At 34.6% G+C, this 18,821-nt stretch overlaps 3 protein-coding genes across 3 annotated transcripts; all 3 read right to left on the bottom strand.

Annotated features, from left to right (window-relative positions):
• Positions 1-1,223: 1,223 nt before the first annotated feature.
• On the bottom strand, positions 1,224-2,089 carry LOC141608735 (ribosome-inactivating protein lychnin-like). The gene has a single exon (XM_074428079.1). The coding sequence runs from the start codon at positions 2,087-2,089 to the stop codon at positions 1,319-1,321; it is 771 nt and encodes a 256-aa protein (XP_074284180.1). The 3' UTR covers positions 1,224-1,318.
• Positions 2,090-6,035: 3,946 nt separating this feature from the next.
• LOC141606616 (ribosome-inactivating protein lychnin-like) lies at positions 6,036-9,836 on the bottom strand. The gene is made up of 2 exons (XM_074425814.1): positions 9,777-9,836; positions 6,036-7,101 (listed from the first exon to the last, which is right to left on the bottom strand). Exon 2 carries the CDS (start codon positions 7,084-7,086, stop codon positions 6,250-6,252), a length of 837 nt encoding a protein of 278 aa, XP_074281915.1. The 5' UTR covers positions 7,087-7,101; positions 9,777-9,836; the 3' UTR covers positions 6,036-6,249.
• Positions 9,837-11,028: 1,192 nt separating this feature from the next.
• Positions 11,029-16,565, bottom strand: LOC141606617 (ribosome-inactivating protein lychnin-like). The gene is made up of 2 exons (XM_074425815.1): positions 16,468-16,565; positions 11,029-12,091 (listed from the first exon to the last, which is right to left on the bottom strand). Exon 2 carries the CDS (start codon positions 12,084-12,086, stop codon positions 11,319-11,321), a length of 768 nt encoding a protein of 255 aa, XP_074281916.1. The 5' UTR covers positions 12,087-12,091; positions 16,468-16,565; the 3' UTR covers positions 11,029-11,318.
• Positions 16,566-18,821: the final 2,256 nt, after the last annotated feature.

Raw genomic sequence — 18,821 nt, 5'->3', positions numbered from 1 at the left:
GATTGACAAGTTTACCAAATGATTTATTGGCTCGAATTTTGTCGATGCTTCCAACCAAGGATGTTGCTGCGACACAAGTACTCTCCAACGTATCCTTGAAGACCTCGCTCTCATCTACTGTGAGTGGATGAAAGCGCATCAACTCATCATTACCTCTAATTCTCTTAGGAGATTATTGTGCCTTGTTGACAAATATCAGCATCTCAAAAACAGAAACAGTGTGGTGCTTATTGACACCCCTAATTTGGAGTTTATTAGTTATAAGGACACTTTTCGACGGAAGTGCTCTATTACACATATGAATTCTCTTGTCAAAGCTTGCATCCATTTTGTGCGGTGATCAATCTACCTTCATGGGATATCTAAATTTGTACGAAATTTAGATAACCTTTACTCCCTCCTATTCAGCAGGTTCTTTACGTTTCAGTTTCATTAAAATACTACTCCTCACAAAAGAATAAAAACGTAAAGAACCTGTTCAGTAGGGACTTGGGAGTATTATGTTCTATACTGTATTGTGACGACGAATCTACCTTCATGGGAAATCTAAATTTGTACTAAATTTAGATAACCTTTACTACTCCCTCCTATTCGACAGGTTCTTTACGTTTCAGTTTCATGAAAATACTCCCCACAAAAGAATAAAAACGTAAAGAACCTGTTAAACATGAGGGAAGAAGTAGTTTAAATATTATTAATACACATGTTTATTAGATGGAATACTAATAGTTATGTTTAGCCGTTTCTAATTAGTTGATATTTGAGAGATCAAGGATATGATGAATTGCTGATTTTTTTCTATTTCATCTCCAACCTTCTCTTGTTAACTTACTTTTAATGTTGGGAAGACGGTATAAAAAAGAAGGTAGACGAAGCGTTTTGAGATAGATACAAAATGAGTATAAAATAGAGAATGTTTTGAATTAAAACTTTACCTTGACAGGTAGATATAATGTATACTTACGCCGAATTGTCTAAAATTAATGCCTTGTATTTATACATGGTAATGAATTATGAAAAACGAGGAAATTTATTTAAAATACGGAAACAAATTCACATACCGATGATATGTATGTAGACGACATAATTGAACTCTTTAATACAACAACATTACCCCGATTACATTATTCCTATACACATCGAGGAAATGTTACATTACCTTCTAAATGGTGTCGTTGTAGCGACTTATTACTTTTTAAGTGTATATATAATATAATTATACTAGAGAAGGACATAGTCCCAAAAGAGCTGATCTTACAAAAATAGTTTTGCAAGACCGTCTCAAAGGAGACTAACCATTGTTCGAATTTAAGCCGGATCATTTATACAGGACGAGACCAAGTTTCATTTCTTCCTCAGTAAAATCACCTCCTTCTAATTTGCATGATTTATGATATTTTTCCGAAATTTTACTCCAATTATTTTCCAAATGTGTGATACTAGCACCAGCCTCGAAAGAATCCCACATTCCATGATTTTTCACCTGTTCCTCGATATATTTGAATCGCGCTGCCTCAACAACGATTTGAATAGATAGTAAAGCAAACTTTGCTACATTTTTAGTCGTAAAATCCTTCCCATAAACCGCACTAATGGCAGTTTGAAGACTACTAACCCCTAGTTTTAGTTTTTCCCTCGAAACACCGGTTTTCTTTTCTAGATCAGTGTAACTGCTTGCACAGGGAAGCGTCGGTCCTAGAATCTCTGCATCCGTAAAGATACTCTTATATTTACCGTGCAATTTTTTGTACTCGTCCGAAAAAAAATTGGCCCGTAATTTATTGTTTTTCGAGTCCCGGTCTTGAAAACCGACAAGGTAAGCGTCCGAAGCCCTTAAGGCTAAGGTAATTGTGTTCCGATTAAAGGGTACTATTAAGTTCACCAAAACAAATTTGTCATTATTTGCTTTTTTGGTCGCTGGAATATTGCACACTTTTGGTGTCCCACGGCCGAGTTCTTCCCTTAGGGAATCCAAAAATTTCGAATATTCTTCATAATCAGAATCAACGGTCCGGGTCGGGCTTGCAGAAGCTGCTGCCACAATTAATGATATCACCATGTGCCATTCTGATATGCTAGACACCTTCATCTTGACTGAAAAGGAAATAAATAACTATTGATTAATACGGTAAAAAATGGAAATAGAAACGCCCCAACATGCATTAACAATTGCAACCCTTAATATAAACAACACAAATGTTCGAACTTGTCAACTATTTCCTAGCTACATCCCGATTATTTGTTTACTTTTATATTTGACTTAAATACTAAGGAAAAATTAGCAATTACGGTCAATGGATAACAAATGAACCAAAATGCAAATAATGATTGTGAATAGGTAACCCGTCACAAGGGAGACCAATTGAAACAAGTAATTGAGATACTAAAAAATCTAGAGAGAGTTAGGCTCTGTTCTTTTAGACTTATATTTGCTTAACTTAACTTAACTTAACTTATTTTTGCTGAACTTTTCTGAACTTAACTTATATTTGCTGAACTTAACTTATTTTTGCTGAACTTTGCTGAACTTATTTTTGCTGAATTTAACTTAACTTATTTTTGCTGAAATTTTCTGAACTTAATTTTACTGAACGTAACTTAACTTATATTTGCTGAACTTAACTTATTTTTGCTGAACTTTTCTAAACTTAACTTATATTTGTTTAACTTTTCCAAACTAAATGAATATGAACTTAAATAATAATAATAATAATAATTATTATTATTATTATTATTATTTTAACAATAATAAGTCGCTTTCATTATTATTATTGTTGTTGTTGATATTGAGAAAAGCAAAAAAAAAAAAATCGAACATTTTTTTTGTTAATAGTGACTAATAATTTTGGATAAATTGTAATTATCCTATGCAGCTGGTCATTATAGTCTATGGTGCGACGGTCTTTTCCGTGTTTTTTGGTAAAATGTGACCACTATTAGCATTAGGTAAATAGCGACCACTTCGAAAAAAATGTTCATGTTTTAGTCATAAAAAGTAGTCACTGTTTACTCTAAAATGGTCGCTATATATTTATCAAGAAGTAGACACTTGTCGCACATGACGGTCGAAAAAGAGAATTTGTGAAAATCGTAATTTTTTAAAACTTATCAATACTATAAAACGTGTATGAATTTATAGTTAACTTAGCTTTACTTTCCTGAACTTAATTTTGCTGAACTTAACTTATTTTTGCTTAACTTTGCTGAACTTAATTTTGCTGAACTTAACTTAACTTATATTTGTTGAACTTAACTTATTTTTGCTTAACTTTTCTGAACTTATTTTTGCTGAACTTAACTTAACTTATTTTTGCTGAACTTAACTTATTTTTGCTTAACTTTTCTGAACTTAACTTATTTTTGCTGAACTTAACTTAAATTAAGCAAAAATAAGTCCAAAAGAACAGGGCCTTAATTCAATAGTTAACACAAACCTGAAACCGAATTAAAAAGCTGAAAGATTAAGAGATGGAAATTAAGCCTTTTTTTATACTCCCTCATATTCTTAATAATCTTCCCCTTTCATGGAGGACACGGGAAATTAAAGGAGGGGAGTATTATATGGTAAAGTATTGTAGTGGGGTAGGAGATTGGAGAGAGGGAAGGTATTATGTGATTAAAATAAGTATTGTTGTGGGGTAATGTGATTAAAATAAGTATTGTTGTGGGGTAAGATGATTAAAATAAGATAAAGTATGAGTAAGGTGATCAAATGTTGCGGAAGCGAAAAAATTGATTGGACGGATCAGAACCTACGCTCTGATACCATGTGAAACCAACGCTAATCATCATTGTTGTATGAGCTTTGAGCTTGAGCTAACAAAACAGAGGTAAATAAAAGAATCCATTTACACAATAAAAATATAACTTTGAATAAGCTCAGAAAAAATACACATAAGCTCGATTTGTTTTACCTTGGTTGTACCATGCTCATATACAACTGGATGTATAATCTTATTTATGTTAAATATATTTATAAATATTAAAGTTAAAGGATCATCTCGAAAAAAATAAAACGTCGTATATAAAAAAGGAAAATTTCAATATGAATACCAATTAGAGGTGGCAATCGGGTCAGTCGAGTCGGGTTTGGGTCGGGTCACGTCGGGTCGGGTCGGGACATATCGGGTTTGGGTCATATCGGGTCAGCATACCCTTTCGGGTCTGGTCGGGTCGTTATCGGGTCGTGTCATTCGGGTCAAAAGATGTGTCGGGCCAGGTCGGGTTTGGGTCGGGTCATTATCGGGTCCGGTAACTTAATCGTATTACTATAATTTTTTACCATTAAATTTAGGTTTTAGCCTATTATTCGGTTTAATAAATTCATTACTAAGTCAAACATATCAATCTCAACACAAAATCACTTTTATTTTGATCGAAATTAAGCTTAATAATTGTCGGGTCATCAATTTAATCGGGTCAGTATCAGGTCGGGTCTGGGTCGGGTTCGGGTCACTGATAATCGGGTCGGGTTCGGGTCACTGATAATCGGATCGTGTCGGGTTACGGGTCGTCATCGGGTCGGGTTGGGTCGATTTCGGGTCACAATATTTTCGGGTTCGGGTCGGGCCAGACTTGCCAGCTCTAATACCAATATAGATGTCTGAGGTTTGTCTAATTCTTAGGGTCAAACCCTAATAGATCGGGTATGAGTCTAATTTTTGGGACCCGATGGATAAGACCAAATATAAAATTTTCGGGTACGGGTCTGGGTTTAATTTCCCAGAGCCGACCCGATTCGTAAACCCGTAAACATTGCAACATTCTTATCTATATTAATACAAAAGACAATACTCAATCCTCAGCGCGCCACGTCATTAATGTAGTTTTTTTTTTTTGGAAATTCATGTTATGGTGGGACCCTTGAGTGTGCAATGTATTTATTTCATCACATTTCCGTCTTTTCAAACATGCGATAAATTCCGTCTTACAACAAATTCTATGAAATAATATTATGAAAAAATTCTATGAATTAATATTATGAAATAATTTTATACATTTCGTGTAAATAAAATTAATAACATATACGCATAATGAATTACAAATGCAAGTAAATGAAATTGAATTACATAATTTTTAAAACAAAATTACATATTTCAAGAAGGAATAACATTTATATACGGGATCGAACATAAAACGCAAATGAATTACATACATATGTTAAAGTTGATTATATTAGATTATATATTTCTTTTATCCGGATGTAAAGTTTTTTATGTATGCAATTTTTATTTACAAGAGTAGATTACGTTATTTCCTTATAAACCAGTGTATGTGAATACGTGTTTTTAACAAATTTAAACATAAATTATGTAGATCGTAGATTTAGACCAACTAGATAAGTACAATAGAAATGCAAAAACAAATATATATCCAAAAACATTAATAATGGCCCAAATACATACCCGTGCAATTTTGCACGCGTTTAAAACTAGTAACAAAATAAGAAACCTTACAACAACTACATGTTTCTCGTTATAAACACGTTACAGTGTTACACAACCCTGTTTCTTCTATCCCGTTTAACAAAACCTCCTCTTCTAAGTTTCTCACCCTAACAGCCGCAAGAGCACAGGCGGGGTAACAAGGACGTCTTGTCTTTCATCTATCTCGTTTGGTTACTTTTGTCAATTGAGTGCTGCTATTTTTTATATGTTTAGTGTATAAAATTCTCAATTGAGTCGTAAACATTGCAACAATAACAAAAGATTAATGTTTCTCCGTATGGAATTCGGTTTGATGGTCACAATGCTGATCATCAATTTAAGAAGACACTCGAAGAGCTACAAAAGGCATCCAACTCATGTTCTATAATGTATAGTGACGATGAATCTAGCTTCATCCGATATCTAAATTTGTACAAGTATGTAATTAGATAGCCTTTAATTTACTCCCTCCTATTTAGCAGGTTCTTTACATTTCATTAAAATACTCGGCTCCTTACAAAAGAATGAAAACATAAAGAACTTGTTGAACATGATACGGTACTAAATAATATTGGGATTGTAAGGACGGGGAAACCCGAACCTTCCCTTATTGAATTCACGGTACAAGTTGGCGACATAATGAACTCCTTAGACACAACAATAACAACATTACACTGGTTACAACGCCATTATTCCTTAGATATTACAGTCGATCTAAATAGTTTTGCATAAGTGCATGTTAGAGAAGTAGAGTGTCCCAAAAGAGCCAATCTTACAAAATAGTTTTGCATTGCAAGACCGTCTCAAAGGAGACTAACCCGTCTTAGATAAATGCGAGAGCGGGATGACCATCATCCGAATTTAAGCCGGATCTTGTTTTGTACAGTAAGAGACCAAGTTTCATTTGATCCACAGTAAACCTAGTATCTTGTGGTGTGCAATTACGAGATTTATTATGATATTGGTTAGAGAGACTACTCCAATTATTTTCCAAAAGTGCGATATTGCCACCAAGCTGAAAACTTTTTTTCATTCCACGATCTTTCACCTGACCCTCGATATATTTGAATCGCGCTGCCTCGGAGATCATTTGAATAGAGATTAGAGCAAACTTTGCTACAATTTTACCCATATTCTCACCTTTAGCATTAAAATCCTTCCCATAAACATTTTTAATGGCCGTTTGAAGACTAAGAACCCCTAGACTTATTGTTCCTCGGCTGCCGGCCTTACTTTCTAGATCAATGTAACTGCTTTCACAGGGAAGCTTCGATACATCCACTGCATCTTTAAAGATACTCTTATAATTACGGCTCAAGGCGCTGTACTCGTCTGAGAAAAAATTGGCCCGTATTTTCTTGGTTTTCGAATCCTTGTCCTGAAAACCGACCAGATAAGCGTTTGAAGCTCGGAAGGCTAATGTAATGACGTCACCGGCAAAAACCAAGTCCGCCAAAACATATGATGACGATCTGGCTGCGTTGGTCACTGATATGTTACACACTTTTGGTCCAACGCCGAGATCCTTCCTCAAAGAATCTAAAAACGACAAGTATTCCATTCCGGAATCATAATCAACGCTCCAGGTCGGATTCGCAGAAGCTGCTGCCATAATCACTGCCAATATCATGCACCATACCGATATACTCGATACCTTCATCTTTCCTCTTGTATCCTGTTTGAATTGATTGCTTTCACCGGTCACTTTTACACAAGGGAGAGGTAAACTCAACTACATACGGTTATAAGAGTTTCAATCAATCTAGTTTCTTCACCTTATCAAAAAAAAAAAAATGTTAGAGCTGGGCATTAGCACGAGCTGACCCAGCCCGGCCCGAACCTGGCCCATTATTTATGCAACTTGGCCTGGCCGGGCCTAACCCGGGTCCTAAAATTTCAGCCCGCCCCGCCATTTTAGCAAAAAAAAAAATTGGTAAGGCCCGTCTCGGGCCCTAGCCCGGGTCAAGCATATCCCAGCCCGGCCCGGCCCGGGTTTGACTAGGAGAGCCCGGCCGCCCCTGTCCCGCCCGAGTACAGGTCTACATACAATTACTATGTGATATAAATTCTAGATTTGTCACTGGCTATAATTTTTGAAGAAATTCAAAGTTTCCACATGTGAGGGTTGTCCCACATTGATAAAAGAGGAGAAAAATTATCACTTTATAAAGCAAGTAGCTACTCCCTCTATTGCCAATTGGTTTTAGAGTGGAACTCTCTTGGGCCAGCGTTGTGGACTCTTTTTCCTCCGTTTGGGTGCGGCCGAGACCCGTTGTTGAATTTAACATGGTATCAGAGTCCATGGTTATGTGACCTGGGTTTCATGGGCCGAAACCCAAAGTTCCCACATGTGAGGGCACCACTTTATAAGGCAAGGGCCTACTCCATCTATTGCCAATTAATTTTAGAGTGGATCCTTCTTAAGCCAGCGTTGTGGACTCTTTCTCCTCCGTTTGGGTTCGGCCTAGGCCCGTTGTTGAACTTAACAATTTTTGTGTTTTTGCAACCATAAACCCTACCACACTTAATCCACTACAATTTCATTTTCCTACCCTCCCTCCTCTTTTCTCATCAAATCTCCCGGCCTAAGGGAGAAGTCGAACTTAGGTCATGAATTGCACCATTGGAGTAAAGAATAATTAGTATAGTTTTAAGCCCGTGCAAAATAATGCACGGGTTACGATAACAATAATAATATTGTTATAAATTAAGCTAATGCCGATAGAATTGTGCGAGATTTAGTATGCAAGAATTTGAATAAAATAAAAATATATCTACCATTATTTGAAAATTTAGATACTTTCGAAACTCGACAATAAATGTAGTATTAGATAGTTATATCGCCTAGACAAAAATATGTTCATGTAAGTACGATCCGTCACTTATATCTGGTTTTTTAATATTTGCTTGCATTTATTTGAAGTCGATACTTAATACTGTATTTTCTATATCTACTTTATACTAAAATTAGAAAAGTCGGGAAAATAATGAAATCAAGAAGATTATATCATGGAAAAAGAGGAAAGGAAAAGAAGAGAAGAGAAATAAGAGAAATTGCAGTGGACCCCGCCCACTAAAAATTACTAAGACCAATCATATTTCTTTAAAAAACTGGGCTTTTATCTAGAGGATAGTTTATGAACATTGTAGCTCTACCAAGCATGTAGCTTGGATTTTAAAAAAAAAAAAAGTTAAGTTTTTTATTAGAGAAATTTTTTTAATATTGGACCCATGAAGGCATAAAGCTAAAAATTGTTGTAGTCATTAGTTAACTATTTGAGCGGTATGTAGTCGAAGAGCAAATTAGCTTAAAAAATCGAATTGGCAAACTAAGCTACTCTATTTTGTGGTTGTCCATTGGAGATGCTTTTAGGTTGCCCAAATTTATTCATCTTGGCAATTTCTCATGTCGCGTACAATTTTATTTTATTAAATTCTTAAATTTCCTTCTATATAAATTAAAGCTAATTAGTGACAGACCCACCATTCCACCAACACGGAAAATAACCATACAACGTACTACGTACATATCCTAGCTTCATACGGAGTATTTTGAAGTGGTTCAACCCGACAATGTACCTGCTCTCTAGTCTCTTAGCCAATCTTGGCCGAACTCAAATTGAGTCTGAGTATGGCTGCATGGCACACATTACTTGAGACGCCCCAAGGCCCCCAACATTACCAATTGCGACCCTTAATAAACAGCAAACGTTGACCTTGTCAACTATTTTCCGATTATTTGTTTACTTTTGTGTTTGACACATATACTAAGGAGAAATTAATAACTGCGATAAACAAAAATGCAAATAACAGTCAAGTTATTCACTAAAAATATCATAAAAATATAAAAGATAAACAAGTACGGACTAATTGATATACTAAAAAATGCAATACATACGTAAATATGGTAAAAAAACCAGCTCAACCAAAAGTTCACGGGTTTCATGACATAGTGTCTGAGCCATATGATTAAAAGGTCACGGGTTCAAATCTCACAGCCCCCAATTTTTAAAGTGAAATATTAAACACCAGGTATGCGGAGGCTTGTAGTTGCATCCACACTTTAAGCTCAATGGGCATTCGTGTGAGCTAGGGGGCGTGTTAGAGTATAAAAATAATCTTGGACTCCAACCAACAGCTTAAGCTTGGTATTGTTTGGTTGTTATCGGAGAATAATATCTAAAAAACACGCAAACTGGACAATTCATGTGAATTGCTCAAAAGTTGTTTGGTTAACATACAAGAATTGAATACATCATACATGTCTGAAATCATTGTTAATTAATATTGAAACAGATAAATAAATGACCGAGATGAGAACATTGTTATGCAGTAATAGTCAAGACAAACCTGTAGTTTTTTAGCTGAAACCGAAATTAAAAGCTTTATTATTAAGTGATTGATTGATTGTTTTTTTATGTGTTTTTGATAATGAAGAGAAAGTGATTTATTTCAATGCCTTATATAACACTGGTTGGCTAAAACGACAATTATGGCTGCTGGCCTCGACTTTGCATGTCTTATGTGTCTTATGCATGTATCACGTTTTTTCTATTTTTTGTAATTGATCTTGTACACAGGACCAATTTTCGGATGTGTGTGGCAAGTTGATCGACTTTCAAACCACTTTAAAAGATTCGAAAATAATTACTCAAAACATTGTATTTGTCGGAGTATGTTTTTCAGACCTCCAAGTATCTTTTTTAAATCGATCAATGAATTTGAAACAAAATCGTTGAATGGGGTGACGAGTTTGCTGAAAAAAATATGTTTATTAGTAAGACTATTTAGATGTTGACAATGGCCGAGCTAGGATTACTTATTTTCAAAAATATGTTACGTAATAACACTGTCTTACAGAAAAATAACTAATTTATTCACGGTCGTGTCTCTTTCACGATAAATTTAAGACGGATACGCATGTTTTAAACAAAAAATTGTGTTGACAATATATACTTATATACACCACAATTTGGGCTGTGAGCCGCCTGTGATAATTGTCACTATTTTTCTCCGATTGGCCTTTTAAACATTTTGCACGTGACATTATCCCAACATATAGACGGATTATGTTATGTTAAGGTGTTGTATGATTATGATCGAGAAATTAAGTTTCAATGACTTAGAAAAAAAACATGAATTAGACAATTTAATGAGCTGTTGAGAAGTTATTTGGTTGGCATGCGATAATTAAATACATACATGAGTTTGTATAATTGTATTTACATAGGGGGTTACGTTAATCTAATTCTTTCTTCTGACGACCATTCATGGAAAAACAAAAGTAAATCATTTGATTTTGGGTAACCAAACAATTGTAATTTGACGGGACATAAGATGGGACACAAAATGGGACAAAGGACATACACTGTCTTTCATGTCGTATACATGAGAGGCTACTATGGTGACGTTGTTTCATTTACCCTATTTTCTCATATTAAAGAGTAATACTGTGAAAATGAGAATATTGTAGCCTTAGGAGAAGTTGTACGAAGCATATAATTTTTGCAATTTTATAGTTGGTCTCATTTAAGACGGACATATTTATCTCAAGTTTAAAACGAGTTAAATAATATCATTGCTTAAATAGATGAGACAAAAATTTTGTTAATCTCTCGACATCTTTGTTTTCATCTAACGAATAAAAACAGTACAATACAAGTAGACGACATAATTAAACTCTTTAATACGACGACATTACCCCGGTTACATTATTCCTATACACATATCGAGGAAATGTTACATTACCTTTTAAACAGTGTCATAGCGACTTATTTTTTTTAAGTGTATATATACTAGAGAAGGACATAGTCCCAAAAGAGCCGATCTTACAAAAATAGTTTTGCAAGACCGTCTCAAACGAGACTAACCATGGTTCGAATTTAAGCCGGATCAATTATGCAGGACGAGACCGAGTTTCATTTCTTCCTCGGTAAACTCACCTCCTCCTAATTTGCAAGATTTATGATATTTTTCCGATATTTTACTCCAATTATTTTCCAAAAGCGTGATACGAGGACCAGCCGCAAAACTGCCGAACATTCCATGACTTTTCACCTGATCCTCGATATATTTAAATCGCGCTGCCTCGACAACCATTTGAATAGATATTAAAGCAAACTTTGCTACATTTTTAGCCGTAAAATCTTTCCCTACCGCGGTAATGGCAGTTTGAAGACTACTTACCCCTAGACTTAATTTATCCCTCGAAACACCGGCCTTCTTTTCTAAATCAGTGTAACTGCTTGAAACGGGAAGCTCCGGTCCTAAAATCTCTGCATTCGGAAAAATACTCTTATATTTACCGTGCAATTTTTTGTACTCGTCCGAAAAAAAATTGGCTCGTAATTTATTGTTTTTCGAGTCCCGGTCTTGAAAACCGACAAGGTAAGCGTCCGAAGCCCTTAAGGCTAAGGTAATGGTGTTCTGATTAAAGGGTACTATTAAGTTCACCAAAACAAATTTGTCATTATTTGCTTTTTTGGTCGCGGGTATATCGCACACTTTTGGTGTTCCACGGCCGAGTTCTTCTCTCAGAGAATTCAAAAATTTCGAATATTCTTCAGAATCAGAATCAACGGTCCAGGTCGGCGTTGCAGACGCTGCTGCTACAATTAATGATATCACCATGTACCATACTGATATGCTAGACACCTTCATCTTGACTGAAAAGGAAATAGATAACTATTGATTAATATGGTAAAAAAAAATAGAAATAGAAACGCCCCAACATGCATTAACAATTGCAACCCTTGATATAAACAACAAATGTCCGAACTTGTCAACTATTTCCTAGGTATATCCTAATTATTTGTTTACTTTTATATTTGACGTAAATACGAAGGAAAAATTAGTAATTACGGTTTAATGGGTAACAAATGAACCAAAATGCAAATAATGATCTTGAATAGGTAAACAAGTAATTGAGATACTAAAAAATGCAATACGTAAATATATAGATGACCGAGACAAGATAGAATTATTTTATATATGTGAATATGTGATTGATAGTTCTAGACAGAGTTAAGTAAATAGTTAACACAAACCTGAAAACGAATTAAAAGCTAAAAGATTAAGAGATGAAAAGCCTTTTTTTATTTTATATGTGATTGAGAGTTAGTTCTATATGTGTTTTTGTTAATGAAGAGAAAGTGCGTTATTTCAATGCCTTATATAGCAGTATAGCACTGGTTGGCTACGTCTTTGGCTCTTTGCTTGTCTTATGTGCCTCGTGTCACTCTCGGGTTGGATGGTTTCAGATGTGACACATTATCTGGTTAGTTTGGGTCGGGTCAGTTCAGTCGGGTTAGGTTAGGTTTAAACCTGAAAACCGGTCAATCGAGTAGGATTCGGGTCAAATCAAATTGGGTCGGATCGATTTCAGGTTTATTTGTTAGACTTCGGGTTATATTAGGCCAGTTTATTTCGGATTTGGGTCGTTTTTGGGTCAACTATTAACAAGTTATTTATTGGTAATAATCAACGTTCAACAATAAACATTTGGGTCGTCATATTATTAGATAGGGTCAAATCGGGCTCTCCTGAAGCTCAGGTCTTGAGTTCAGGTGTAAGGTCAGGTACGAGTCGAGTTATTCAGGTCAAGTCATTCGAGTCGAGTCAATATTGTTGGGTATAGTTGGGTCATTTCGGAATTTACAGATGTGTCACATTACGGTGTGGATTTTATCAGTAATAATTAAACCTGGCGAACGGGTAGGGCGAGTTTTGATTGGATCAGTTCGGTTGTGTTACATTTTCTTGTTAGTTCGGGTCCGGTAAGGTCATTTCGAATTTCAGGTGTGTTTCAGGTATGTTGGTTGGGTCATTTTCGGATCAAGGGGGTTGGTTATTTAAGGTAACCATTTTAGGTCAATGGTTAAGAGAGAAAAAAGTACGTTTTGGATTATTATTATACATATTTATAGTTTAGCTTTGATAATTGATTCTTTATTTTAAGCTAAATAATATTGGGGGCATTTGGTTCAAATGTTCGGAATGGATTGAAATAGAATGTGATATCATTGGTTTAAAACCCCATACTGCCAAACATGCTGATTATTGCATTGTTTTCTTTACTCTAAAATTATATGGAGGGGAAAAGAAATAAAAAACCTGGTATAGGATTTCAAGGATTTGGGGTGAAATTAGATTTTAACTCCATTCCAAACTATCCGAACCAAATACTAGAATGACTCAAATCCACTCCATTCCCTTCCAACTTCCCCAGGCCCCAACCAAACACCCCACATGTGATTTCAAATTAGTCATTCAAGTCTTTATGGGTCAACACTTGCGTGCGTTTTGTCGGGTTGGGTGGTTTTAGATCAGATCTTTCGGGTTAGATCAGTTACTGGCCAGACCTCGTCAATTTGGATTTTGGGTCACATTCAAGTGTTATAATTCGTGCCATTTCGAGTTTCGGGTCAGCTATTTTTACTAGGTTTAATGTACGAGTAAGACAATAACCATCCTACAAAACTAAACAATGATTTAGATTATGTTTCGTAATACTTCCTTTGTCTTAATCATTTATTTGTCTTTTTATTATTTTGTGAGAGTATTTTAATAAAAGCATGTTTTGCCTAACTTGTTGAAAATGAGTTTTTGCTTTTTAAGCTTAATTTTCTCAAAGTGTTTTTCAAAAGCAAAAGTAGCAAACTGTTGCTTCTATTTTTATTGACAAAAGAATGATTTTTTGGCTTTTAAGAAATTCTGCTTTAACTTTTAAATAATAATGTGTTTGACCAAAAAATATTTTTAAGATCAAAAATACTTTTAAAAATTAGGCCAGATACACACGAAGTAAGATTAGGAAAATCATAAATAACCATCCTCACATTCTCACATTCTCACATGTTATTGACTATGGTCTATGCCTTAATTATTCGAAATAGGGCAGAAACGGTAAACATGTTATTTGAGAATTGCTGACACCTTCTTCTCTTACGAATTAATAAATATATATAAATTCGTCCACTTGCAAAGCGAGCGCCGTTCATGTGAAAGATGGTAATACGGATTAACAAAGTATTATTAATGGATTCATGGAATCATGGTCATGTCTTTTTGACGATCAATTCTGACGATAAACACACTAATAAAACAACGTAGCACAACAAGATGGGGTGTAAAGTCGTTGTTAATTACTCCTATTAATAAGAAAATAGAAATAATGATACTCCTATTACTTCGGGTCTCGGGACAACTTTTTCAGGACGGGTCAACCGGGTCGGGTTGCTTTTGTCAGGTCTATATATAACTAATACGGTTAAAAATGAAAATAGATAAATATTAATGGTATGAGTGGTTAGAATCCACTCTTGTATAAATCACTCATAGTTCATTTATTGAGAAGTCGAAGCTAGGTCATGAATATATCAGCATCCCCCTTATTTAATAAGAGAATAAAAACTCTAATACATGAAAACAATATTACATTTATATTTTACCTCTTTTGTAAAAAACAATTATTATTATCCATTTATCCCCAATTTATCATGCAATCATTTACATGGGTTATCCTTCATTAGTTACACTTTAAAATTACGTAACTATGCTTCTTATGCAATTTTTACCATAATTATTATTCATCACCTACACTCTAAAATTACGCAAATCTGGTTCTTATACTATACTTTATCAGGTTAGACTCTAAATATGTTTTTCTGAAGGACGTAACAAATTTTTATGTATTTTTTTTATTAAAAATAAAAAATAAAAAAATTAATTTAATTATTTGTAAATTGTCTTTTTAAATGCGTAGTATACTGTTTTTACCTGTTTTCATTATAAGGTTAATATGCGTTTTAATTAAATCTTACATCACTTAATTGTATTTTAATGTCATATCAAGTAATGATATACTAATATTATAGTATTATTTTTAACAGTAAAGTAAAAATAGGCTAGGACAAAAATAACTTAATTTAAATTGTCTTCTGATGAGAGTAAATTTTAGTTTTCTATCTCTTACTAAGATTATACTCCCTCCATCTCGGTCAATTGTTGTCCTTTTATTTTGGCACAAAGACCAAAGAAATAGGAAAAGACCAATAACTAAATGACAAGTGGAACAAATTGAATGAGAATGATCAAATTACTCATCAAGTTCATTCTTAAAATAGAAAGGACAACAAATGACTGAGACACCCCAAAATGGAAAAGGACAACAACTGACCGGAACAGAGGGAGTATTTAGTACGGAAGACATCATAACATTAAACTGCAAGTATAGTTAATTTATGCAATTAATTTGATAAGAAAGTCTCTTTATAAAACAAATCTAAAACATATTGTGGCTATAGCATGAGAACTATACTAGTTATTTACTATACGTTTACAAGATTATGTAAAAACCATTTTACATGACATTTATAATAATGACTCAGAGCAAAAGTCATTACTTGAACTCGAATTATATAATTTCAGGCTTGGTCTGAAGTCTGAACCCAAGAAAAATAATATTTGGAGTTTTGTTCCTTACGAGTAACTTTAAAATTACTTGCAAAATACGAGTATAATTTATTGCGTTGTTCAAATTTTATTCATCTTGGGAATTTCTCATGTCGAGCGTATTAAATTTGTACATTTTCTTTTAGTTATTAATTCCACCAACACGGAAAATAATCTCACTACATACGTTCATATCTTAACTTCATATTTTTGAAGTGGTTCAACCCGACAATGTTAATGTATACGCTAACAGATAATGTACAAGTCATTTGAGTTTGAGCACGGGACACATGTCGATCTTGTCAACTATGGAGTATTTCCCAATTATTTATTTATTTTTATTTTTGACATAAATATTGAGGAGAAATTAATAACTACGATAAATAAATAACAAATGCACAAAAATGCAAATAACGATCATGTTATTCACTAAAAATATCATGAAAATAGAGTAAAAGGTAAATAAGGACAGAGTAATTGATATACTAAAAAATGCAATACGTAAATATATAGATGACCGAGACGGTATAGAATAATTTTTTTTTTTTTTTGACAGCCTGGTATAGAATTGTTGTACACAAACACAAACCTTTTCTTTGCTGAAACCAGAATTAAAAGCTGATTAAGAGATGGAATGCCCTTTTTTTTAACGTGATTGATAGTTAGTTCTTTATGTGTTTTGATTTAATGAAGAGAAACTGCGTTATTTCAATGTCTTATATAGCACTGGTTGGTTACGTCTTTGCATGTCTTACGTGTCACGTGTCATTTTTGCGTTGGGTGCTTTCGGATTTATATCATATTATCGGGTTAGTTCAGGTTGAATAATTCGGGTTGGTATCGGTTTGGTTCATTTTGAACTTTACGGATGCGTCACATCATGACGTGGATTTTATCCTGGGATAGGCCAGTTCACCCCGGGTTATTTTTTGTGAGTCATGGGTCGGGTCACTAGATCTGTTTTAGGTATATTGGTCGTGTCATTTACGGATCAAGGGGGGCAGATTATTTCAAGTCGAGTCATTTCGGGACAATGATTAAGAAAAAAAAAAGACGTCTTTGATTATTACTTATTTATACTTAGTTTTGGTAATTGAATTTTTAGTTTAACCTAAATAATATGAAGTGTGATTTCAAATTATCATTCAAGTCCTTATTGGAGTTATTGGTTAATTACAATTTTATCTTGTCGGGTCATTTTCAAATTAGATGGTTTTAGATCGGATCGTCCTGGCTCACATAAGTCACGGGTCAACAAAGATCGTGTCATTTTGCTTGGCCAAGGTAAGACAACCATCCTACAAAACTCACGGAGTACAATGATTACTCTGTAAAAAAAAAAGTACACTGGTTTAGATTATAATAATTATATATAAGAAAAAAGACAAGGAAAAAATAACCATTTTCACATTATCACACGATATAGACTATGGTATACGCCTAGAGATAAGAGTGGCACGCGGGCAGTTGGACTTACACGCTTCAGCACGGCCGACGACCTATTTTAGCATGACACGTAATTGACAAGGCCAATATATCGTGGCAGTAGATCGTGGTTGGGTCATTTTCACAATTAATTCTGACAATAAAAACACTAATAAAACAACGTAGTAATGTCATTGTTGTCAAAAAAAAAAAAAAATGTTGGAGTAATGCACTGTGATAATTTTGTCACCATTTTCATTAATTTGTCTTCTAAACATTCTTTACCTGTAATCTACAAGCTTTTGCCATTTTGGTAGAGTTTGGTATAGGGGTGGTAATCGGGTCGGGTCATATAGGGTTCGGATCAGTCACCCCTTTTAGGTCGGATCGGCTCGGGTCGGCTTCGAGTCATTATCGGGACGGGTCAAATAATGTGTTGAGTCGGGTCGGGTTATTTCGGATCAAATGGTGTATAGGATCGGGTCGGGTTCGGGTCGGGTCATCATCGGGTCCGGTTACTTTATCACATTACTTCAATTTTTGACCATTAAATTTAGTTTTTAAGCATTATTTGATTTAATTACTTCATTATTAATTCAAACATAACAATCTAATTACAAATCACCTTCATTTTGATCAATATTAAGCTTAATAATTGTCGGTTCATCAATCTAATCGGGTCAGTATCGGGTCGGGTCTGGGTCACATTCGGGTCACTGATCATCGGATCAAGTCGGGTTATGGATCGTCATCGGGTCGGGTTGGGTCGGTTTCGGGTCACTGGTCATCGGATCATGTCAGGTTACGGGTCAGCATCGGGTCGGGTCGGTTTTGGTTTCGGGTTGCAATATTCTCGTGTGGGGTCGGGTTTGCTTAGGTTCGGATCGGGTCAGACTTTGGTATGTAGCATTATGCCAACACATATATATGTGACTTGACTACTCTATCGCCGTGCATGTCACATTACATTATTTACGTGAATTGCTCAAAAGCTGTTTAGTTGACACACGGGAATTGATCAATTGAATACATGTGTGAAGCCATTGTTAATTATAATGTCGATTGTCGAGTGATTAACGACTAATGAGAGAATAGAAACACTGATACTCCGTACATGATTATGACGTCTTCTAAAGTACGTAGGGTGGTTAGATAATCTTAATTCTTAAATGGAATAATTATGGGGAAGTTGATAATTAATGTGAAAAAGTAAATCACCTTATTTTGATAACCAAATAAATCTTCACCGATCATAATTTTTTTTAGTAGGTCTTCTGTGATACGGCCTCTCAACAGTTTTTTGGAGGTGATAGTGTATATCATCCCTCTGTTGTAAATCACAAACGGGGTATTATTTCTTTCGATAAAGATATGCTCCAAGGATTAAAGCGTTGGTCTAAATAGCTTTATCGAAAGAAATGGTACCCTCAACAAAAAAACTTTGATTTTATTTTGTCTTTCTCATAAAACCTAAGGGGGTGTTTGGTAAACGACGGATTGGGATTTTCAGCATATTCA

This window comes from Silene latifolia, chromosome 10 (genome assembly GCF_048544455.1).
Source record: "Silene latifolia isolate original U9 population chromosome 10, ASM4854445v1, whole genome shotgun sequence".
Classification (NCBI taxonomy): Eukaryota; Viridiplantae; Streptophyta; class Magnoliopsida; order Caryophyllales; family Caryophyllaceae; genus Silene; species Silene latifolia.
This window is presented reverse-complemented; position numbering and strand designations above follow the sequence as displayed.